This window comes from Struthio camelus, chromosome 14, assembly GCF_040807025.1.
Source record: "Struthio camelus isolate bStrCam1 chromosome 14, bStrCam1.hap1, whole genome shotgun sequence".
Taxonomy (NCBI): Eukaryota; Metazoa; Chordata; class Aves; order Struthioniformes; family Struthionidae; genus Struthio; species Struthio camelus.
The window spans coordinates 15,958,700-15,984,903 of record NC_090955.1 but is presented as its reverse complement, the minus strand read 5'-3'; the positions used below and the strand labels follow the sequence as shown (position 1 = coordinate 15,984,903).

The 26,204-nt window shown below is 35.2% G+C and overlaps 1 protein-coding gene across 17 annotated transcripts in view; it reads right to left on the bottom strand.

Annotated features, from left to right (window-relative positions):
• ERC2 (ELKS/RAB6-interacting/CAST family member 2) overlaps positions 1-26,204 on the bottom strand; it is a 551,724-nt gene that overhangs the window by 391,502 nt on the left and 134,018 nt on the right. For all 17 annotated transcript variants that reach the window (XM_068907565.1, XM_068907568.1, XM_068907571.1 and 14 more), the window contains 3 exons: positions 26,096-26,170; positions 14,384-14,539; positions 9,631-9,798 (listed from right to left, as the gene is read on the bottom strand). In XM_068907565.1, coding sequence (XP_068763666.1) covers positions 9,631-9,798; positions 14,384-14,539; positions 26,096-26,170 — 399 coding nt within the window. The remainder of the gene's footprint in view (positions 1-9,630; positions 9,799-14,383; positions 14,540-26,095; positions 26,171-26,204) is intronic.

Below are 26,204 nucleotides of genomic sequence, written 5' to 3'. Positions count from 1 at the left end.
TTCTTTGCATGTTTTATGTACTGTGCCAGTACACTAGGATCCTAACCGGGGCCATAAGACCATGTTACAAAATAAGCAATAATTAGAGAATACAAAGTATCTTTTTTGAAGCAATGATATCAAAGTGCTGTAGATCCTCTCAAAATCTCTCCAATCAGAGCAAAAGTTTTAAATTAGTAACTAACTCTACTTACATTTTTCTAATAATTTCCATCCACTAGAATCAAGCTTAATTGAAGCTTAATTTATCTCATCACAGTAACTTTTGTTCCATTTAAAAAAACTCATTAAATCTAATTGAATATTGCTTTAAATGGCAACAAGGTAATCCTCTGTAAATCTAAGAATTAGGAAAAAAGTAAACAATTATTTATCATTTTAATTAAACAAAATGGATGAAAATGAGAAGTGTTTTGACAGTAAAATAAATCTAATGTTCATTAAACTATTTCTTCCAAACAACTTGCATAAAATCTTTACACTGAATATACAGCCCTTATCTTTGTTCTTTCATCTTTCCCATTTTCTTTTCATCTGTGTTTTCCTGACTCTGAGTAGTATTTTCTACAGGCCCCACAAATGGCACACTCCACTCTTCCAGTCATTTTTTCCTCAGGCAATAATTCCATTTCAAATTTTTATTAAAAAAAAAAAAAAGGTATTCCAAAAAAGGCATAAAGTTTAAAGGTATTATCAAGAACATATTCAATCTGGAATTAAAAAAAAAAAGATTCACAGTCTTCCTGTGAATGAATGAATGAATGCTCATATATAACTCAGACAAAGCAGAAAATACACATCTCTAGGAGAGCATTATCTGGCATGTATTCGTCCATTCATATGGAAAAACTTCATTTGTAAAATCAAAGAATGATTCAGGTTAGAAAGGGTCTCAGGACGTCTGCAGCACAAAACAGGGTCAACACTGAATTCAGCCTGCGTCTCTCAGGACTTGGAATAGTCAGGTCTTGAAAACCTCTAAGGATGGAGATTCCACAGCCTTCCTGGGACTCTGCTCCAGTGCTTAATTATCTTGGGTGATCTTTTTTCTCCTTATACTCAGTCAGAACCTCACATTTCAACTTCTGCCTGTTGTATCTCAATCTCCCACCATGCACCACTGAAGAGCTTAGGTGCATCTTGATAACCTCCTCATAGATACTTGCAAAAACAATGTTAGTATGTTCAGTTATTATGGAAATTATCTGTCCAAAGTATTAATTTATCTTTGTTGTATCCTAGAATACTTTGGCTTTAACAACACTAGAATATATTAAGATATGTTATTTTCACTACCAAAATTGAATTGCTACTTCCTGTAAGGCCTCACATCTAGATCAAGTCAAAAGACAAAGCTTTCTACACAAACTTTGACAAACCAATTTTCAGTAGAAACCAAATTAAGTATGCTGGCTTTTAAAACTATAATTGGATCACTAATTTAATATCATAAATAACGTCTTTATAATAAGAACTTGGGGTTCTCAAACCATTCTAATGCACTCCTGAACTAGGAGCAATAATTTATCCAATGCACAAAAGACTGCAGGGACAGGTTGCAGTTAAGCCCAACTACAAGATGAAGCAAATAAGTAGCAATTGGTGAAGATAACATTTTTGATTTCCGTCCCAATTTGAATCCAGAATGGAGCAGGGCAATTCCTGGTGAGCCACTGTCATTTCACACTTCTGAGCTGCTCTGACAGCAGCCTTTCTCTCTCAGCCATACAAACATTTTTGCATGCCAGTCAACTGTTTCATCCTCACTGAGGCAGATAATAGCAAGTTTAACAAACTATTGAGTACATGAAGCAGTTATGCACATGAAGTTGTTCAGAAAGCTTCCATATTATACTTATTTACTTCAAAGATGCAGGGGAAGCAGGAGCAGGTAGAGATGATATCCCTCTGATTTTCTTTCTAGTGACTTTGATGGACAAAAGCTTTACTTCACCATTTATTTCTGCATTAACATTAACATACTTTGCTAATCTAGATGTTCTTTCAGTTTAGCTCCTTGAATTTACTGCCTTGCCACTATGTTCCTCTCTCACGTCCTAAGCTGTCAGAGGGGCCAACAGGAAGTCAAAACAGTGTAAAAAGTGAAATGGGTGGCAAATTCCATATGAAACTTGACCTGAAACATGTAACGCGTTATCAAGAAAGCTGTGACTTATGTCACTCTGCATTGGTCAGTCTGGACTTAGACCAGACACTGCTGATGAGCAGCATAATGCAAAAGCATCCTTATTTAGCCCTTCCCTTTCCTATTTGAAGGAGAGTAAGTGGTATACAACCCTCTAGAATAGTGATGTTTTGTTTTGGGGGGGGGGGGGGGGGGGGGTTGTTCTTTTAAAAAAAAAAAAAAAAAAAAACAAACAGTGGGTGATCTTTCCTTTACATGCAAAGCAAATTTACAGAACAATACACTGACAGTACAGCAAAGAGACCACACTCGAATATCTGTCTCAGCCTGAATTGAAAGAAGAAAATCACAAAATAAAAGAAAAATACAATTTTGAAGTCAAACTCTAACCTAGAAAAACACAAACGTCAGAGTAAAATAACCTTAGTTATACCATTATTACTGTAAAATTAAAAATAGATTCACATTTCAAAAGATATTCAATATCAACACTGTAATAGAAAGTAAAATAAAGGGTTTGTGGTTTTGTTCCAATTATTCTGTGCTGTCTGCTTTTATCTGCTCTCTGTGCAGACAAAGAACTGCCACGAAGTCAATCATTTAAACCAATCTGTTATAGCAAAGGGCTGTGAAAAGTAAACCAGATTGCAATAAATATCTACCATAACCACCGTAACCACCTATCCTCTTCATTTTTACTACGTTAATATTAATACATGTATATCCAACACCTCAATATTCAGTTACAGTACAGACTTTACATATCTTTGTAATCAATTGCATTGACGAGACCATGCTCAATTTACAAAATTTATTTGCAGACATCTACCTATTTCACAGTTCATTAACATTCAAACAGCACACTGCCATTTTGTGTTTGTGTTATCTAAAGCAATGGTACAGTAACTAATAAAGTGCAAAACGCTGGAATTGCTTACGAAATGAATGTTTTGCTCCACTGAGCTACCTAGCCAAAATGAATGTTATTTGCATCAATTTCTGTAAGGTTTTTCTGCTGGCAGGAGCAGTAGTTTTAGCAATGCCAGTCACTGCTAAATGTGCTAATATAATCTAAAACTGTACCACCTATCACCGTTTGAAGTATACAAATTAAAGTCTCTTTTATTTCTTAAAAATCACCAGTAAGGATCACCTGTGGTGTTTAATTTCTTCCCCATTTAAGGGCAAGCATGAGGTTGCATTTTAAAAGTAAATATCTACAGCTTTTTCACAACAGAAAAAAAAAAAATCATCTCACTCTAATATCCTTCCTTTTAACAGTATCTCTAAAGAGTACAGTGACATTTTCAGTGTTCTGTAGCTAGAGTGGCCTGACCTCGTCTCATTTTTATCTGTCCTCAGGGTTTTCTTTAGTGGAGAGAGAATCCAAACAAAGGTTATACCCATTAAGGTGGGAAAAGTCTGCATAGTTTGGCTTTACTATCATACATACCCTTAAAACGGAACAAAATGAAATGTACGTAGCAGAGGTGGTGAACTTTCTAAGGACTGGCTCCAAACATTTTTCCTACTGGCAATAAACTGTTTTCAGACCTCCCAACTCCGGCCACCATGATAGTTACTGCTTTACAGGATTATATCTTTTTTCTTCAGCTGTCAGTAAAACCTTCAAATGATAGCTTTTTAAGTCAAATAATCCTATAAAAATAAGAAACCACTGACACCACTGAAAACAACAAAAACCCAGAGAAAAAACACATCATGCTAAAATCTATATTCAACTTGTGCACTGTTCTTTTTATCTCACAACATGTGACAAAGTGCCATTACATCTGAAATCTGACCCAATCACTATTGTTTGAAGGAAATTAACTATATGCAAAAATATCTAGATGTCTGCTTATTTCTGATGATCTATTAGAATAAATACATGTAAATCAACCAGCTGAATAAACAGATACACTAGGTAGTCATGCTTCTCAATAGTAACCAAAAGTCTACAAATATTAAGCAAAGAATCATTATATCTTTGTTTACATATACATTTCTGACCACTGAAACAAACTGTAAGAATGACCTCAACTGAGAAATTTGATTAAGAAGTAATGTTTTCTGAACTAATTTTGCTGAGACATCAGGAAAAGACAAGACTTGGAATGATACAAGAAATAATTTTTTCTACTGAGTAACAGAATTTGACAGAACTTATCAATAAACAAAGTGAAACTAGTGAATTTCCAGCGATACCTGCACTACAAGAAATTATAATTGATGCCAACAGATTACTTGTAAGCCTCATACCTTATTAGACCTGTCATGCAAGAAACACATGAGAAAGAGGAGTATCAAGCAGAATCACCTTCTGTTGCATAATATGCAGCTGCTGGCTCAGAAAGAAACCTGAAGATTCTCTCCGGAGTACTATTGTTAAGCTAAACGATAATAAAAGGCTTATGATGAAGAAACTGAGATGCTGTGAGGATTTATTATATTAGAGGATTTATTGAACTGATTTAATTACAACAAGGTGATTATAAAGTAATCCTATTGAGGCAGGAAGTTGACACTGCAACTACCAAATACCTTATTCAGCTCAGGATTAGAACTGGCCTTTGATGGTTACATGTTACATTTCACCTCCAGAGAGCAGCCTTTCAAGTCATGTTATGAGCACATTATAGGACAGCATAAAATTCTGCAGCAACAATTAACAAAATCAACCTATTCTGCAAAAATAAGACTTGCATGTGCAGAAAGAGAATGGCTTAATACAGGCCAAAATGTTATTAACTTTACTCATCCGGGAACTACCAACAATAGCTTGTACAGTACAAAATAATGATTTCCACCTGCTGGAGGTCTGCCGTTTGCCCTGCATCTCCCTGTAGCTGCTTCCCCATCAGCTGCTGCAAGCCATTGCCCTCCCTTTAGACAAGACCTGAGGCCTGGAAATAGAAGATTCGTGTGCACTAAGGAGACAAAATCTTTTGTCAATTCCAGATTGCAGAAAACCTAACCTGCTTTGTCTAGAATCAGCTGGATTCCTACTACAGAACACTAGGAATTAGCTTAGCTTCAAACCCAGGCCTCAGAGAGAGTTCAGCTGGCAAAGCAGTATTTTTATTCCTCATCCATCTGCACTGGCAGACCACATGCCTGATTATCATGTAAATGACACTTTCTCACTTTCAGGTCTTCAGGAGGATAGGTCTTGCTTTTAGTATATAGAAAGCTCCTCTTCTCTACCACATCTCTCTCGGTGCAAGGATTGTATTTACTGCAGGAAACACATGAGCTTCATTAGAGGAGCTTTTGGGGTTTTTTTCTTCAACACAGCTCAAATATACAACAGAAAAAAAGCATACAGGACCTCCTTTCGTACTTGGAATCACACCCAGACAAACTTAGTCTCTTCAAAATAAGGACTAAGAGGAAATGTAAAAGGTCCTTCTGAGATACAGAATATCTATGAGTACTGAAGAAAGACATTGTTGAATTATACAAAGTTGGTATTTGTGAAATGGTTACCAAAAAGATTCCACATAAAACTGACAGTGGTTATGAGGGGAGTTTGGGGAACTTTTACTCTAAGACACCAGTTTGATTTTTCCTAGCTGACTAACACTAGGAACAAAAGCGCTCTAAGAGCCATCAAAGTTATTGCATTCTGTGAGTGAGCTACAGCCTCACAAATTAGCCAAAAAATGAAACCATTGTTTATTACAGGCTTAATAAGTAATTTTTAATATGTTGTCTTCTTGAAGCTTCCATTAAGAATATGTTACTTTTGTTTTTGTCTAAACGTTGATAAGCAACAGAGAATTCTGCCTACAGGAGTAGATGAAGGGACTGACAAATTCCAGTTGCTGTCCAGCTATTGTGATGCTCACCTCCCCAGCACATTTCTCCAGAATGCCCAAAGTTTAACAGGGTATCTCTCAGTAAGCAGCATAACCAGTCAGCAAGTTGCAATATAATAGTCTGTGAAGAAGAGACTCTTCTGCCAACCACTTTTAACTAGGAAAGCTCCCTAGCATTCAGCAGAGCGGTAAGGAATGTGCCAAAACCCTGAGGGTCTTAAAATTACGTAATAATAATACGGCATCATTAGGTCACGCATGTCAGTCTTGAAAAATCTTTGTTTTCTAGTCTGTGAAATTGCCTGGGCACAGAGATCTGTCACTCATTTTTCATGATGTTAGAGAAAGCAAGTATTCTTGAATAGTTATACAACCATTTATGACAAATCCCATGTTTGGTTTTATTAGAGTATTTTTTACGGATAGCTGAAGGCAGCTGTAAGACTATCCCAGGAAATAAGACTGGATAGCTCAGTACTTTTTAAGGAGCTCCTGATTCCTTCATATGACTAGTTCCAACTTGGTTTAGGTAGATACTAACAGTTCTCCCTTTCCTCAGTTCATAGGTGTTAAGGATAAAAAAAGATAGCCCACACTTACCTCCTGCATAACCTATGCCAGAAATTTTCGTCTAGTTATTTCTGCATAAAGCTCAGTAACTTGCATTTATTTGAAGTAAATCTAACAGAAATGCAAGCAGTTTTGATTTGAAAACTTCCAGGGTTATTGAATCATCCATTTCCCCTACTACTGTTTCCATAATTAACCACCCTCCCTACCATAAAACTTTATAAAAATCTTTATTATTGCACACACACTGTTTCAAAACTTCTCAGAGTAATAAGTACTGTGTTACAATTACAAACAATAATCATGTTGGCTCCTTACCAACCATTAACACATTAATCCTTTAAGACTGTTCTCTGAAAAAGGAGAAAAAATTTTATATGCTCTACAGACAAGTAATTAGGACAGAAGTCTATGGAAAAAAAACAGGTGTTAAAGCTGAGAATTCTCAATCGAAAGATTTCACCATATTCCCTCTCTCCTTCAACTTCCCCTATGCCATCTAATATGCGAAGTTTTGTTGCACACATTTAGCTAGTCATGTATAGCTTCTGCCTCGCCATCTTTCCAAAATGTCTTTTGTAATATCCCTCCACATATACACACAAATCTATTTATATTCTTTTATTATATTCATCTCAGCCCCTTTTGCCATTCTGTTTGCAAATATTGTATTAGGGAGGGAGTCCATTCCACTTAATTTTACTTGCCTAAAGTGCAAGTCAAATTTAATCTAGCTATCTAGGCTCTTTCCACAATCAAAGGAGAGAGTGACACTTTCAGAGAGTGATTTATTCTAAGGTGTCTAAAATAGATGGGATTAATGAGAACACTGAGGTACTGAGAGTGCCTGCCCTTTGGCCTATGGAAGTAAATTGTTTAAACTGGATACCTGATTAGGTTAAACAACCAATTGAGATGAAATATTGTGAGGATATTTGTGAGGTGTTTTGTTTGTTGGTTTGTTTTCAGTTCTCTCATATCTGCAACACCTACCCAGCCTATAAGCTTATTTCATTCATAAACAAAACCAAGGCTTGTCATCAGAATGATTTGAATCATACAGAAATAAAGGGTTAATTAAAATAACTAATAAAAACCAGTAGGTGAAACCTTCCACCGAGTAGAAATTTTACTGTACATATCTTTCACTAATCCTGTATCTATAACATTTCTGGGTTTTTTAGTTACTTGGTTTGGGGGTTGTTGGTATTTTTGCACTGTAAGCTGGAAAACTCTCATACTATTGGCACAAAATGTCACAATCACTTTTATCACAAATAACATGCTATTAGGCAAAACAAAATGGGTTCATTGAGTGCCCTTACAGAGCATTCCTCAATATCAAGCCAACTATCTGATCATTCTCACACTAATCTTTCATTTGGTTTCCCCAAGAGACTAACAATAAGTGATTGTCACTTATTATGTGACTAACAATAAGTGATAGACAATTACAGCTAATTTTAACTTAAATTGCTCATGTAAACAGTTCAAACTTAATTCAATTTTTTGTAGGAATAGGGAACAAGAGGAATTGAATCCTGTCAGAGACCAACTAGTTCTTCATCAGGAATGCACAATCCCAGCAGCTCATCATTAAGAGCACTGCAGATTCAGTAGTGGTAGTCAGCTCTTTTTACCACTGTCCACCTGCCAGCAATAAATATTGTACTGCCTTGAATATGTACTAGGCACAAAAAAGACTAGGAAATCAAATTAGCGGGGAATCACTGGAATTCATCACTATCCTTCAGCAGCATGAGAGGTAATATAAACTTTGCAAAACAGATATGCACAGCCATAGATTTAGAATCTCAGAAAGCTAGACTAAGATCTGCCAAAGTTGTTGGGTTTTTTAGCCTTGTCTTTATCTTTATTATGATTTTGTACTGTATTTATATGCTGGCTGGTTGACCAGCCCACTAGACAGAAGTTGGAAATTCCAAGATTTCATCTGTATCTTCTCAATGTACAAGAGGATAAGACATGCAGCACAAATATTCAAACCTTTGTTTTTGTTTTTTTGCTTTCATGAGTATGATGAGCTTAAGCTAACTCTGGTTTTTCCCCTAGAATTCTGTTAGCTAGAGATCTGAAGTACACTGTAAGACTCCCACATACCTTAAGTAATTACTATTCAGAGAATTATATAACTGCATTTTATCAGCACTATACCTGAATTTCACAGGTATTTTGTTCCTTGAAAAAGGCATATACATTAAAAATACAAAATGAAAAAGTTACAATAGGAATCAATGTAATCAGTATTGTTTGCTCCATATCCATGAAGTTATCAAAACCACAGAAGATTAACTCCTGGAAAACATTTTTAATACTGGATTTATACCTTCCATCATATGTGACAACCATCTCAACCATGTATTCTGTCACCCATATTTTCAAGATCTGACTTCGTAGATACATACATAAAACTCTAATGTACTGGCCTACTTTAAAGGCTATGAAATTACTCATATTTTAGAATAAACATCAGTTGCTCTAGAAACAACAACCATGGGTTAATATCCTGTACTCTTCAACAGAGCCTTTAAAATACAGTAGTAGCTTCACATTTCCGAATAGAAATACGCAGTAAAAAAGAAGCATCACACCTGAGCAAACAAAAAGAAAATTCAGTCAACTGTTAGATGAAAAAATAAGGAATGAAATATATGAATAGGAAATAACGACAGCTAGTGCAATAAAAATCTCTACAATAGATGCACCTACGTATGAGGTAGATTACCCTTTTGACTCCAATTACATAATCCTTTGGCCCAGTTCTGGTCAATTATCACAACAATCAAGCAAGTCATTAGGGCCTAGCTTCCCCAATTCCCACTGGGACCAATGACAACAGGCACCTAAACATTTTCTTAAAATGCAGTAGTAGGTGCTTAAAAAAAAAAAAAAATCTATAGAATGAGATCTGGTGTACTACTATATATATTGGTATTTAAATAGTTTTAAACTATGTCATTATTCTTTAACAAATTTGCTTCTACATAGACTTGTAACAAACACATCATCACCTTGGCACACACTATTTAACTGAACTTTTACATTACATTTTATGATTACAAGATACTATACCTCTGTCTGAAGTATGGCAGCTCTCTGTTCTTTGGCAGTAAGTGACTCTTTAAGCACTTCAATGTGTTGCTTGCAATCTGAATTCTGATTGCTAAGGGTTTCAAGCTTAGTTTGTAAGGCAAGAAGTTCTGATTCTTTCTTCGAGAGTTCTTGTTTCAGTTGGTCAATCTGCAGTGGCAAAAAAAGTTAGGTCATTGATTTCATTTCCAATTCATAGTTACACTTGAGATTTGAAAGGTGAGAATGACCAATAATATGGTGCAACTCAGATACCTTCTGTAAAATCTAGAGATAAATTAAGATTCTGACTTTTAACACCTCCAACTTTCATTTTTGTTTAAAATTCAAGTTTCAATTCCACTATGACCAGGGACCAGAGAAGTGCTAGAACAGCTCTTCCCATTCTCTCACTTCAGTTGCATCCCAACAGTGATTTGGAATACAAGAAATCTAGGAGAGCTAGATGGACAGATATTTAAAAATCCCCTGGAAAAAAAAAAAAAAATCAACAGGTTGAGCCTACTGAACCACATCCTAAATAGCCACATACTAAAATATTTCACAAATACAATACTGCATGGCACAGTTACTGGAAATATTTACTGCTGATTAAACTGTTTCTATTCTGTTCTACATTGCAAGCATTTCTTACAAATTAAATCCATAAAATCCAAAAACTACTAGTCCATATGCACATCTCAAAATATTGTTTCTCTCTATAAATCTCATCATGTTTGTCTGGCTGGTGAAGGTACTCAGCTAGGCACCCTGAGCTACTGTATATAATCAGAACCTAAACAGGCTCTAGAAGCAGTCATCCTCATAGTCCAAATATTCAAAAATAAAGAAGGAACATACAAAAAAAACAGATGACAGGAAAATGAAAGAAGTTCAGTAAAGGAACTGCTAGAGAAAATTTTCTCTTAAAAGCAAACCATCTTCTTCTATCCCTTGCCAGAACATGTAAGCAAGTATGGAAACTGAGACTAAAATGTATACAAAATGAACAATGGGGAAATCTGTCTACAGGATATTAAGACAAAAAGTAGATCTGCAGCCAATCTGAATTACATCACGTTTTATATGAGACCCATGTGAACATCACAGATGCTTAATCTCTCTTTCAAATTCTTCCTGTTTTTTTCCATGACACAACCCACACCTTGAGAAATAATCAGCCAAAAAAATAGCTTCATTTTCATCACAGGTATGTTTTCTGTCTCTTAGAAACAGAATCTGTTCATCAGTATATAATGTTCTATCTAAGAGGATCCGTAAATTGCCATTTAAAAAAATGCGTTACAGCTCTCAGATTTAAAAAAAGGAAGTATCTGTGTTGAATAATTGATTTTGCCTGGCTTTTTATTAAAATAAATTATAATGGTGAAAGTGTACTGAAATTCCATTCAAAAAAAAAAAAAATCAAAAATACCCATGGCATAACAAGAGGCCACAAATTTTTTTTAAAGAAATTTTCATACCTTGGTATACTTGCTTGCTAAAAGCTCTGCATAAGCTAATACTGTGTGTGGAAAATTAAATACTGCCTGAAATAATTTTCTGTCTCCTAGCAGACGTGCATACATTTTCCATTTGGTGAGTCTTAAGTGGTGTGGAAGGCCAACAGTAATGATTCAGAAAGATCTCCTGATCTCAATACAAAAGAATATAAAGCCAAGGACACAACCATCTTGTACTTTCTAAAGACTACAATGAAGACAACCTACAAATCTGGATAAAAGTGCTGGAGTATCCAAGGAACTCTACGTTTGTCCTCTGATCCTGACCTTCTAATTATCTCACATATTTCATACGTGTAATTTGCCTGTCACCACTTTTTCAACATTGCCCAATATGATCTTGCTTTACCTCCTCTGCTGAAAACCCTAATTCCTTTGTATTCCTTCTCAATTTATCATTCCCTGTCACCTCTATAATTTTCAGTTCCTCGGATACTAGTATTTCCAGAAAGCCATTATCTTTTTTCTTAATTTTTTTTTGAATGTCAAAATCCTACATGGCATTACATAGGGTAACTGGGAAAGGAGGGAAAAAATAATAATTAAAAAATAATAATAATAATCTCATTCCCTGAAGACTATATAAATTAAGAGTAATAGGCTAAATCTTTAAGCTAATAACTCCATTAAATGAAGCTATAATTTACACATGCTAAGTATCTAGTTTCATGCGATAAGTGATAACTGCTTATTGAAGTGAAGGAATTAATTGAAGGGCAAGGCAAGTGAAAAGTTAAGTGGTTGCAATGCAGCAAAGCTCTAGACATCCCCTCTCTTAACCCGTACTTTAGAATCTACGGTTTATCTGTGGATTCTACTGTCTGTAGTGGTCAAGGTCTAAAACGCTTACCACATTTGCTTATCATCTATCCACAACAAAAAATTCTGTAGTTCTTATCCTGTATCTTTTTTGTAGAGGGTCACCTAGAACTTTCTCTCCTCCTACAGAGAGTGTGAAAAGTTCTTCCAGATAAATAACAACTACAGAGAGCCTTGTACAGAGAGCCAGTTCACTTAAGCCTAATCAATTCTTAAACCTCATCTGAACTGTTATTCGCTGAGGTTGTACTGAGCTATCACTGGATTTTCACACTCACTCCTGTAGATAGTGTGAGAGCTCTAATATGCAAAGAACTACTTGAATTCTAGAGTGCAAATGCACAACTGAAAAAAATGCATCGGTGTTTTTCTAAACATCTGGCTCCTAAACAAAGAATGAACCCTAGCAGTACAAAGAAGCCTTGCAAAGCAAAAATTATTTTTAAAATGCGTATGATCCTGTATGTTTTCCTCAGGCCCTTAATAAAGATATTTGAAGCTCTATATAGAGCTCCCTTAGTCTTGAAAACTTTAAGACTTGTTTAGACAATTTCTGCATCGTGGAAGTGATGACAACGTTTTTCCCTGCAAACATAAAGCAAAGATAGCCTTCCTTATGTGGGAAAGGAAAAAAAAAACTAAGCACTTTTTTTTTTCTTTCTTTCTTTCTCATTTCTGCAATTTTCCTTTCCACATTAATTCAGATTTAAAGCTTTTATACTTGGAAGGAGTGAATGTTATTAAAAACAATTAAGAAAAGGAACACTTCATAAAAATCTGTGTCATCCATGTACAATAAATAACATTGACTATTGGTCTGCATTTAACACCTTCCCTTTTATTTAAATTAAGAACATTTAAAATAAGTTATATTTCAAGAATAAATGCATAGTATTAAGAGCTTTATAGCACCTAAGACCGTTAACTGTGAGAAGAGCTTTGTTCTGCTGTTTGCCATCAAACAGGACTTCTGTTTATGAGAATTTATCAACGATCTCAGGTTCAACAGATCAGGTATAATAAGATCTCCTTGCTGACAGCTATATAAATATTTTTCCACCTTGAAAGGTTCTGAGATGAATGGTAAAAAAAAGTATCTTCTGCTGCAAAACTCAATTTTAAGGGGAAGGAAAGAACTGGTGAAAGAAAACAGACCAAGTTTCATCAGAATGTGACATTTATCAAAGATCAGAAGATTGTGACAAAACAATGGCATATTTAGTAGCCTTCTCCTTTATCTGCTTTCTACATCACAGAAACATACTGGAGCTCTTCCTCTCAAAGATATTAGAAGGTTATTAACAAAATACTAGGCTTTGTACATTATTTTTATATCAACAGCTTTGCAGAGATGTTTTAGGAGTTTTGCTGTAAATTACTAAAATTGAATAGCTTCAAAATCAGCAACATTTAAATGGGTACAATAACGAATATTCCTAATGACAATGCCACTCAAGAGCTTTAAATTACTTTTTGAACGTAAAAATATGTTTGTTGAAGGTTTTACGCATATGAATTGTTTCCACACGAGCACTAAAGCTTCATAAACAAAACACTCTCAAGATGGAAGGCTGAGAATAACCCATTATAGATTGTAACATTATATACATTGATTAAATTTTAAGGCAGCTATACAAATATCACAAAAAAATGCATTAGAACTGACAAAGAGAGCATCTTTTTGGAGTGATCATCTTTACCTAGTGGGCAACGAAGCCAACTGTAAAGGAGCTGAAAAGTCCAGCTAGTGCCACAACGTAGGACTAAGGTGTACTTGTGACATATTTTAAAATAATGAAGAAGCAATTCTGTTTATTGAGCTTGATATCAAGGAAATGTGTTGGGAATCTTTGTAAGTATTATCTTTTTATAATTATTTGAGATCCTCATGTGAAAGAAACTGTATAGGAACCAACTTTTCAACTTGTAAGACTTGAAAATACTAGAAAATTAAAATTTGGCATCATCTATGGCACAGCAGTCCTTAATGTAAAACTATTATTCAAACAGGGAAAATGCACAATTAAAATTGTGCAAAAACAGTGCAAGTCAAAATTATGAGCCAGGTCACAAGGCCAGCATAAGAATTAAAATTCATAATGAAACATCAGAAGAGAAACGTTGAAACACTATGCATGAGACAAGGAAAAGGAACACGATATAAAGCCTCAGGATTTTAATTGCCTCTACAGAAGTAGGGGTGGAACAGCCTCTTCCTCATCTCTCCTCTATCAATACATACATACATTTTTATTTATCCAAAATACACTGCTCCTCCATAGCTATTCCATATCACATACTACAAATTTACAATAGAAGGCATGCAGAGAGCTGCTTTTGTTTAAAAGGGGCTAGTTAAAACTTTCGCTCACATTATTCAAATACCATTAAGTTATTTTATTAGTAGACTGTACCTTATTTTTCATGAACTTCGAGTGACTCTTGTAAACCTCTATTTGTTTGATTTCTTCTTCTCGGTCCTCTGTATTCAGAACTCCATTTGTCTTTAACATCTGTATCTCATCTTCAAGATCTCTTATATTGCGCTCAAGTGAAGCTATTTTTGTATCCTAATTTATTTAAAAAAAGTATTGAAAATTATATGAAACTTGTATGTCAAAGCACAACAAAAGCATTTCTGTATTTGCAGAAACAACAATATCATGATAGCAAAAATAGGTAGTACAGCTACAGATTGCACATACACCATTATAAGCCTAAAGTAATTCCATGGACAATGTCTCACAGAAATGCAGAATTCATACCTGTTTCACCACCAAAAAAAAAAATACAGTGCTATTTTCTATTGTATCATCCATATAGAATACATTCTGGTCAAAACGCCTTCTTCATTCTTACACGGTTAGGAATTAAGAGAGAATGGAATATGCCCTGTTTCCCATATATAAGTGATAACATACCTTGTCTGCTTTCCTAACCACCTAGGCCTGGCTATTCTTCCAATCTCTTAAACACATAAGCTAAGTTTAGCCTAGAGAGAGTAGTCTGTCATCACTGCAGAAGGATAAGGCACTTCACTATGTCACTCAGAGCTGAGGCTGTTGCCAAATTGTCAATCACCCCCAACGTTATACTTTTGTGTGCTGTTAGAAAGAAGAAAGGTTGTCTCCTCACTTTTCTTCCACTAACTCAGACACATCACTAAGAGCAGATTTAGCACTTTTTATTATGAGTCCCATAATAAAGAATATATAACTGACAGACAACAGCTGCCATGTGTGCCGGCATAGCACTGACAACACCCAATGACTTTTTTGTTGCTGCCAGTCATTTGGAAACTGAATAAATCTCTTCACTAAGAGCCAGAAGGAGAAAATATGAGTGATTATGCAAACTTTGCACACACTTTTCTATTTAAAAGCGCATTACAAAATGACTTATTAGATATCTGCTTTAGACACTGTTTACAGACATTTACTAAGAAACTGAAAATACTGTGATTCAGTCAATGAGACAATCAGTTCAAGAACATGAAGAATATGAAGTAGCAGTCATCCATCAAAAATTACAGATCAGGGTGAACTTCTTGCTCCACTGAGGTCAATGAAAAAAATACACTGATTCAGTAAGATCAGGATATTACCCCAGAAAACTAACTCAGGAAAAATACAAATTGAACTGATCCTTTAAATAGGACGGGCTAAGCTTAGGTCTCTCTGGTTAATAATGACTTTGTTTTTGTTTCTTTTTTGGAAATTAGTTTTATTTTCCTAAGCTCTAAGAGTATGTCAATGCTATCTCTAGGCTGCCTAAAACCAAAACCTGAACTGCAATACAGAATCACAAAGTGGCCGAGATTGGAAGGGACCTCTGGAGATCATTTAGTCCAACCCCCCTGCTCAAGCAGGGTCACCTAGAGCACATTGCCCAGGACACTGTCCAGATAAATTTTGAATATCTTCAGGGAAGAAGACTCCATAACCTTTCTGGGAAACCTGATCCAGTGCTCAGTCACCCTCACAGGAAAGAAAGCTTTTCCTCATGTTCAGATAGAACTTTCTGTGTTTCAGTTTGTGCCAGCTGCCTCTGCTCCTATCGTTGGGCACCACTGAGAAGAGTTGCTCCATCCTCTTGACACCCTCCTTTCAGATACTTATACACATTGACCAGATCCTCCCCCAGTCTTGTCTTCTCCAGGCTGAACAGACCTAGCTCTCTCAGCCTTTCCTCATACGAGAGATGCTCCAGAACCTCCATCATCTTAGCAGCCCTTTGCTGGACTCACTCCAATACCTCCCTTTATAATACAGCTAAGCCAATTCAAGCAGCAAGAGATTTTGGAATAAGTTCCAAAAAGCATCTGAACTTTTAGTACTAATCCAAAAATGGAAGTCAGAACATTTTGAGATTTAGCAACCACTCTTACAAACCTACCAAACCAAAGCTACGTAAAGATGAAACTTAATCTCATTTAAACAAGGTATCGTATCATTCCTGTAATAGTTTAACTTTTATACTTATAGCCAATAAGTCTCAGACTGACAGAAATCTTCTTTTATTATTATTATTTTAACTCTAAAATAGTTTATTTGGTTTGCAGTATAATAGCTGTTCTTAAATTAAATTGTTCATAGTCTGTCATCCTGGCTTATAGTATCTGCAGATGGGTAGAAAGAGGTAGAAGAGTGAAATACACAACCAAAATCAATGCTGGAAAATTATTTTGTAAGTAACCATTTGCAGTACTGCATATACCAACATTTTTTCTTAACCAAAAAAAAAAAAAAAGGACTTGAAAAACATATTTATGCTTGCGCCAGTTTAAGTCCAAGAGCATGGAACAGAATAAGACAATGCATAATGCTCTCCAGTCTCTCTCTATCCAAAACTTCCAAACCAAATGATCTAATTCAGAAAGCAAATACTGAAGGAGATCAGCACTCCTAAGAACTGTGCAGAAGTATTACATTTAACGGATAGCCATTGCTGCTTATGGGTTTTAGAGATTTTTAGAACAGTGATGAAGGAAAGATGGCTGCTTCTTCTAAAACAAGCTTCTGGAAAAATCCTTTGTAGCTTGTGAAGTGATTTATAAGATTTTGATCTCTTCTGCTAAGCAACTATATTTATTAATATTGTGAAAACTCATTTAATAGATTTCAGTAGTATATGAAAATAGATGGAATTTTATACAGATAAAAACTCAGGAAATGCATTTGTCAGTAGACTTTATGTATACAGAAGTTAAAAAATAGAATAAAAGTAATTTTTGTTATGTAATTTTAAAAAAAACTTAAGAATATTAATAACAAAATAAGAAAAATAAGTCTTTAAGTATAACTGTCTTGCCTTAATAGCAAAACAGTATATGACCAACTTATTAGCCTTAATACCAAAAGCATCAGCAGGCTCTTCAGTGGAGACAGGAAATTTAAAGTCAACTGTGAGCCAATTGACTGTCTCCCCTTTGTGCAAATCAAAGGAACTAAATCAGAAAAATGGGAAGCACGTGTTGCACCTTCTTAGACTGTGGGAAGGGACATGGACATTCCCTGCAGTCACCACACTTGTGCCTTCAGCACAGCATTTTGTAAGCTGCAAGCGCACCCAAATGCATGTATTAACCATGAAGTACCTGAACTCCAACTCAGTTCTTCCCAACTGAATACCGAGATCCCACAAGATGTTTTTGAAATTTAGGAATTCACAGGATATAGCTTACAGACAGAACTCTCATATATACTTTTTATCCTGTAAGATAATGTAAGATAAGACAAGGTAAGAAAATAGTTTTTTTCAAAAAGATTTGCAATTTTTCGCCCCACTAGCAAGCATTTTCCATTATGCTGCACAGGGTTTACCTACTGATGTTATTAATTTTCATTATTAAAGTCTTTTTTCCTTACAACTGTCACTCCTGGAGAAATTCTACTGAGAAAAAAAAATGATAACATTGCTTAATTTACTCTAACTCTGGTCCTTCAAAAGTTTTTATCATACGTGGATGTTCTTTCACCCAACATACTGCAGTACATATTAACTCTTTCAGCCAGAATACCTGTATCCTGAATATTCCCATGCCTCCAACCAAGGAAATAAAGAACGCTTGTTCTCAGCCAATCCTATTCCTTTGCCATTATAGATTTCAGTGATAACCCTATTATCTAATAGCAAGGCAAGAGCTGGGCTGTGGGATACATACAGATGACACATCTCAAAGAATGGCATTTACTGTAAATAATACTATGATTCTTTTGTAAAGTAAATAACTTATTTGCCCACATCTAATCCATTGTTAGCGAGTCAAAACAATGACTCAAACTTTAGGAATTAGGTGAGAGGATTCTACCTGTGGAGGGTGATACAGTGCCACCAAAATTAGCCTTAGAACTTCAGAGCTGCTCTGCAAAACAGTATCACATGTATACACTCAGTGAACCACAAATCACTTTCCTATGTATTTCCAGCAGTGGAAGCATTTAGGTTATAGAGGCAGTTTGTTGTCTAGAAAATCAGCTGTCACATAATGGTTCACTTCATAAACCCTAACTTGACCCAGTAAGAAAGCCTGCATAGAAATAATACATGTACAGTATCTTCATAAATTCAGAACAATCAAGTTAAAGTCCAAAGACTTTACATAGGAAATTACAAATTACATAGGAAGCAACTATTTGCCTCAGTCTTCACTGAGGAGGTCTCCTGGGCCTCTGCACATAATGAAAGGGTTCAAGGAAACCTACCAGCAGTGGGTGAGGACTGAGTCAAGGATTACTTGTGAGAATTCGACCCATATAAATCCATGGGACCAGACAGGCCACATGCAAGGATGTTGAGAGAACTGGCTCATGTCCTTGCAAGGCCACTTTCTACCGTCTTTGAAAAATCATGGAGATTGGGGGAGACCCCCAACAACAAGAGGAAGGCAAATGTTGAACTCATCCTTTAAAAAAAAGCCAGAAGAAAAAACTCAGGGAGCTTACAGGCTGGTCAGCCTCAATTCAGTCCTTGAGAAAATGATGGAGGAAGTCTTTGTGGAAAACTTCTCCAGGCAAATGAAGGAAAAGGTGATTGGGAAGAGTCACCGTGGATTTACTGAGGTTTAAAAAAAAAAAAAAAAAAAAAATGCCTGACCAAACCAATTGCCTGAAAACGCCGATGTTAATCTTAATCAGCAGTCCTTATTTTCCTTTCTTGAAGGATAAGTACAAGGAGAAAGAGCATTCCTACCAAAATAATTTTAAAAAGGAGCTGGCCAGAGAAGGAAGCCGGGGAGAAGAAGGGGTCGGGGAGGCCACCAGATTTTGAAGTCTGTCTGCTATATTGAGTTTTACTGGAAACTCATTGGCCTTCTGCAAAAATTCCACTGAGATCTTCAGATTCAGAAAAAGAATATTTTCATTTTAACTAATTGGCCTTTCTCAATGGAAAACTACTGTGGAAGATTTATAGCAAGTTCACATTTTGTCAGGTAGGTAATATGCAATTTAAATTAGTCCAATGCCAGTCTAATGTTACCAACATAAGATTTCCAATAGTGGAATTCTAAAAAGTTTATTAGTATTTGTCCATGAAATCAGCGTTACTTATATCATAGAGGGAAGGCCTCAGAGGATTCATCATTAAAAAAGTAATCTCCTTTCCATTAAATGACCAACCCATTCTCATATTACAGAAAACAAATGTTTATTTTCAGATGTTAACTGTTCTGTCCTCAAAATATTTGTCTGTAACTTATTTACTTATTTGTTTTTAGAAGAAAGTAATAGAAAAGGTTTGACTGAAATGAAAAAATCAGGTGAAATAAGATGAAAGGGGAAGGAGCTCTAACTACATCTTATCATTTTGAGAAATTGCATGAATAGAAAATCATAGAAAGAAAAGTTGCAAGAAAAAAAGATTTTTAAAAATTATCAGGCTTACGCACAAACAAAAAAAAAAAACAATTATTGTAGCTCTTGCAGACACTGCAGTCAAACCAGCTTGTTCCATCAGGCTTCTTCTTAGAAATTTTCTATCCCTGTTACTGAAGATAAAAGCAAAGCTTAAACTTCACTGCAATTTAGGATTATCTGCCACTGAAATAGATTAGCATTTAAATGACCTGTTTTGTCACCTCATCTGGGAGCAGTCCTCATCAAATCTCTCCAACTAACTCTTAAAAGAGTCTGGCTTTTTATACTGTATTTGTATTTTACTCATTTTACAAATATAGCATAGCAGAAATTTATAGCACTTTAGCCTGCTACACTCTTTGGCAGGTTCACAAAATAACATTTATGCTGTATAAGAAATACCTAACATAACTTCCAGAGGCATTTTTGTACTTCTACTTTTTTGCAACTTCTCAGAAAAGAAGTTTATTTTTAATCAGATCTCTGCATATTGTGATTACAACTGTGTAAGAACTAGTTTTCATATCTCCAGGAAAAAATATCAGTCAGCTTTTATTAACCACCTATTGGAACAGAAGCTGAAAATTGTAAAAATTTTTAATACTACAATCTGTTTTGGAATAATTTATCAAAGGGATCACTGATGGCAGGACAGTAGAGAAGCCAGATATCACCTTCCCTTCATTGGCTGTTCAAGGAGAAAAAGGAACTGTTCCTTTACATAAGAACAATACCAGATGACTTGCAATTCTGCATATACACAAGATGGGCTGCTGGCTTGCCCAGGAAACCTAAAAATTCGCCTGTCCAGATAACTGCTGGAAAGTGAAGAAGCAGATAGCTTAAAAATAATATGGGTAGCCTGGAGCTCCCAATAGGTAGTGCCATGGAGGAAGTTGGGTTGGCTTACAGGATGGACAGAAAGCCAGATAACGGCTTTCTCTGAAAGTTTTGACAGAATAGGCACATTCCCATAAAAATCTTCTGATTCAGCTGAATCAGCATTTTCCCACATAAAACTTTATTTGGAAACCTTTCAACCAGCTCTTGTTGTGGCATGAGGTCTGGCAATCTCTCAGAAACTGAAACAGGAGCAGATGTAGTATCTCCTTCAAAATTCTAAGGCTTATCTACATTAGCAGCATTCTAATAAACTAAGTGAGTCTGTGTAGAATCACAAGGAAGATTCCTTCATAGTAATATCAAGGAAAAAGCTTAGTATTAACTGGTACTAACAAGCTTCTGAGTTCATCAACCATGTGACATTTGTGTATTTTTTTTCCAGTCAGTTAAAAGACAGTTCCAGTCTGCTAAAAGGACATAAGATTATAAGGCAAGATCTGCGCTACAGATCAGAGTACTAGCCTATCAAGCAATCCCCCTTCCAGCAGTAGCTGATACTGCTTTTCCTCATCACTTTCGTTAGAACGCTGTCTCAGACATTTTAGGAGAGGGCTTATGGCTCTCTCTCTCTTGGACCTAACAGAAAATCATCTATTTTGGAATGTGAAACTTAATGAGCATTTTTTCTTGATGCTCCTGAAGAAAATAGCATTCCACAATGCAAATTAGCATGACGCTACAAGGGAGTTTCCAGCAATAAGGATTCCACACACTACAATGGAAGCCCCACGGTACATTTCCTGAACCGTTGGGGACATGAGAGGGGGAATAGTAATTCAAAACATTTGTAAAAAATACAGCATTCTAAACACTTTACCTGTCTGTCTTTTTCTGAAACGATGAGTAATGAATTGCTATTCTTAGATAATTTCAAATACCAGATATATTCAACCAAAAGTCTGTGAAAAATGTTGCTTCTAGAACCTTCGACAAGCAATTAGCAGCATGTATTTGAAATTTCACGTTTAATATAACTTGTATACAATTGTACAAATATACACATACACAACAAGTCTTATTATGTACCTTTTTTAAGATTGTCAATTTAATACAGGTATTAGAAAAGAAGCACAAAGAATATTCAGGTTTATTTTTGAAGACAAGAGAATGTCATGCAATCTTAACAAAAAGGGTATATTGCACTGCAAGCACATGCTCTTCTGGAACCAAACCCCATACCTGAAATATCAAAGCTGGATCGATACATAAAGAAGGTTCTTTCTGCAAGGAAGGTAAACCACAAATGTTTTCATTCATTTTATAGCTTACTGTTTTAAAAACTTATTCTTGTTGCTACACTATACGTATTTCAGAATGGTCATCAGTACTCTACACTTAGGATGAGCTTTATGCCAAATCAGTAGGCAATTCCTTTCTAATGTTCTCTCTCAAGTAGCATCCAAGAAAAGCCAGGAACTGTCTGAACAAGATGAACAAGATTTTACCCTGATTCTGGTACTCAGGCAAACTTATTGAAAAGAATGGAACCATAAGAAATTTATTTCCTTTTACTCTTTCTGATTATATTAATCAGTAACAATCAACTTTGATAATTAAAGATATCAGTGATAGGGCATCTGCCTGCAAACAACACACAAAAAAGTATTAATGGGTGCAACTGTAATTGAAGGAATGGATTTCACTATACTAGTTTTATTTTATCCTTGATCAGCCATAGATTTAGGCATGAGAAAAAATGGTATTTGATCATGTATATATATATATATATATGTGTGTGTGTGTGTGTGTGTATATATATATGTATATCCATAGTCACAAATCAATAAGCAACAGCTCTGATAAAACTAGTCTGGCTTTCTAAATAACACAAGTCATAAAAATCACACTAATGCTGTTAAAAATACACTCCTTATTTTAGTTTGCAATTGCTACCTGTAGCTTCCACACGCTATATCCTGTGATATATTTATTTTTAGGACTAGAAAGCCTTCTCTTTTCCATAAAGATACCTCACATACGTATCTCTACACATGCCAAATATAATTAAACTCCACATTAGGCTCCTATTTAAGCTCATAGAGACTTAGGGTTGCATTTGGGACTTTATCATTTTGTTGTACAACAAATATCACAAAGTATTTACAATGACTTATCTAGCTTTGAAATTCTGTTAACCATTTAAACTAACCAATTATTATCCTCTGAACTTTATAAATAGCAAAATAGGGTCTTAATTGCACGTATAATTGTCAGTAAAGTTTCCTGTAATATAATTCCAATGTCATTCGATAAAAATGGAAGATTCAGGACAAAGTGATTGCTAGAGAATGAGTTGGGTGCAGTAAGGAGATATGTATACTGCTAGGAGCCTCCGTGTGGGTGGGGGCATGGCCTCAGTTTGCCATAATAGACAGTAATCCTCTCCCTCTTTCTACCCTCAACACTGTAATGAAATTATTGTTTCAATGCTTGATCATTTAAAACAAATGTTCCCCATCTTTTCAAAACAAATGCTGTCTGGATTAAGACAATTTAAATTTACTCATAAACATTCCCAAGCTGGAATTTGTAATAAAAACTGCTGTTTAATCATGTGGATTTCAGCATCTTACATTTGTCCTTTTTTCTTTTCAATGTCGGGCCTATTTTAGACAAGGCAACCCCAAAGGAGCGTGTGGTCATAGCAAAAGAAACATGTGCCTCGTGGCTGAAAAGCACCTCCACATCAGACTGCTCCAGTAATATGATTCCATCCTCACCAGTGACAAATGAAAGCCCTCTTTACCAGATTTTTAAAGAGTGAAAGATCTCACCACTCCAAGCTCTCCCAGGACACAAACAGAAAAGACTTTTCTGTCTTCAGAGACAGAGACACTGTCAGAGTAGCTGTAACTGCAGTCCTCCACCTTTCCTTTGCCCTTTTCAAAGAGGATTTGTTTTAGTGTAGGAAGAGGAACTGCAAACTATTTTGCAATATAACCCTTCCATTGTTAATAGCTCACATGGAAGACCGTAAACGACTCTGGGACACTATCTCTGAATCCCAAAATCTTTAAATTGATAGTACTGAATATTAAGATATATAGAAACAAGTTTCTCAGCCAAACAGAGTGCCCTACTTTCTCATATGCTTACGATAATAAGTTATTACAAAAAATAAGTGTTTTAAATTTCATAGACTCCTGAATTAGAATGAACAGAGAAATCTAAGGGAAATATACATCAGAATATGGAATACTGAAATTGATGTACCTTCTTTGTTATTCATACAACCCAAACTAATTTATTACCCATTAAAAGGCAGATCCTGTATTTATGGAGTAGTACTGTTGTTGTTGCTGTATATTTATCGTAATGTTCAGACATGCTGAACTCATTTGCTCATAACACAAGTCACTAGCAAAATGAGACCTTTAATTTGCATTTCCTTTTAAGACGGTGGAAATGAAAGACCATCATTAATGTATTTCAGGCAGTACTGCCAACCCTCACAAATTATCTTGAGTCCCATAGTATTCAATATTTTTCTTAAAGATATAGAATCCAGATTCAAAGATTTGTGCAAAAATAGGAGTTTTCATTTTTAAAGTGATAATTTTTATCTTTCATTATTGTGGGAAGAAAAGTTGGAAATTTTTCATAATATATATCAGAAAGAAGAATCTCTATTTAGAACTATTTTAAGACAGAGATTTCATCACATTTTGCCATATCACTCCCTAAAACACAAATTCTAGGGCTGCTGATAGCATGAACATTTTGCTTGGGTTGGATGTAAAATGATGGCCAAATAACCACCAACATAATTTGTATTTGGAAACAATTTTAAGAAAAACACTTTATGTGAGCCTTGGACATTTATTCCACTTTGGCTCACCTTTTTTTTTTTTTTTTTAGTCACCATCTTAAAAATAATGTTCAAGTGTCACTATTAAGCAAGGCTGCATTTGCTTTTTGTTTTTTTTTTAAATAAAGTCCTATTTAAAAAAAAAAAAAACACTCAATTGTCCTTATTTTAATCACTCCTTTTACACAGCATTGCATTTCCAGTAAGCTGCAGAGAGCCCAGTAATTTGCAGATTAAAGAAAATGTTGTCAGGATACAAACGTAAAATAAAAACTACAAGTGAATTTTACTCACAAATAGAAAATGAGTTGCACAAAACTGAGGTAATAGCTGATACAGACATCTCTCACCCAACAGTTAATGCTTCTATTCCGGAAAGAGAGTAGTAAGAATATCCAGTCTTGGCAAATCACAAATACAGTTTTTAAGAGAGAAATAATACCTTTTTAATACTAGGATATTGCATCAAAAAAAGAATAATAGTCAGCTCAGTACTGAACAATCAGTAATCTATCAGCATAGACAAGAAAAGCTGCCATTTATGGTGCTACTGCATAGAATTCGGTGACCACTCATGGCCTAGGTCTGACTTCATTTATACAGATTTATCTCACTATAACTCTACAGACTTTGACAATGTATTCTTGTTATATTAGTGGCACCAAGCACTAATACCTGTTTTTATCTACAAATAAGTTCTAGTGCTTTTCTGCACACTTTCTGCATTCTTTCTTTATTAAAACATTTGACAGTCATTCCTGTCAGAATGAGCAGCCCATAAGAGTTAGAAATAAAGTCTATGCATGTGTGAACAAAAACTGGCAGAACTAGCAATCTAAATGTTTTGTAGAGAGCAATGCTCAAAGTTTGCCTGAAATACACAACTGAGATGTTCCAAATACACCGAGAAGCACTGGGCATCTAGCTGTAAACTGACGTGCTAGAACTCTTAAGAAGCAGGACCTGTATCCTTTATAAACAAAATTATCCTCATGTCCTATAGCACGGGTATGAGGAAGGAGTTGCAGAAGGTCAAAAAGAAGAAAAAAAAAAAAAAAGGAAAGCTCGCAATGCTGAAAGCATAGTGAATGTATACTGAATAAATATTTTCTGCTATATATAGATTATTTCTCATAACTTCATTTCTAATATAGCAAATCTAGTGTTTCAGTTTGTTAATTAACAAATCAGTCAAATTTCTTTTATATGAAGTTGGCTGTTTAGGGAAACAATGGAAAAGAGGCAAACATTTGCCAAGTCTCTCAAAGGAGATGCCTGCCTTCCTTCTGAGGCAAAGAATGTTTTTACAACTTTATTGGGATTATGTTTTCAAATACATGAAGTTACAGGCCTTAGGATTTCATCTAATCATTAGTTTTGGACTATTTTAAACACTGACAATGATTTTGGAGTAAATATGGGAGAAAGAAATATTACTCCTAGCTTCACAACAAAAGAAGTTAAAAAGTAAAAGCAAGCACTTTATGCTTTAATATTAAAGTTATAAACTGAGTTCCAACTAAAAAAATAATGTACAGGAAAACATGCAAAGACCATACCTTCATTTCAATAACTGTTTGAAGAGCTTTTGTCTTCGCTGGCTCAGGCTGTAGTTGGGTTCTTCTATGTAATTCCTGTGGAGGGACACGATAGAAATAAGCTTGACGG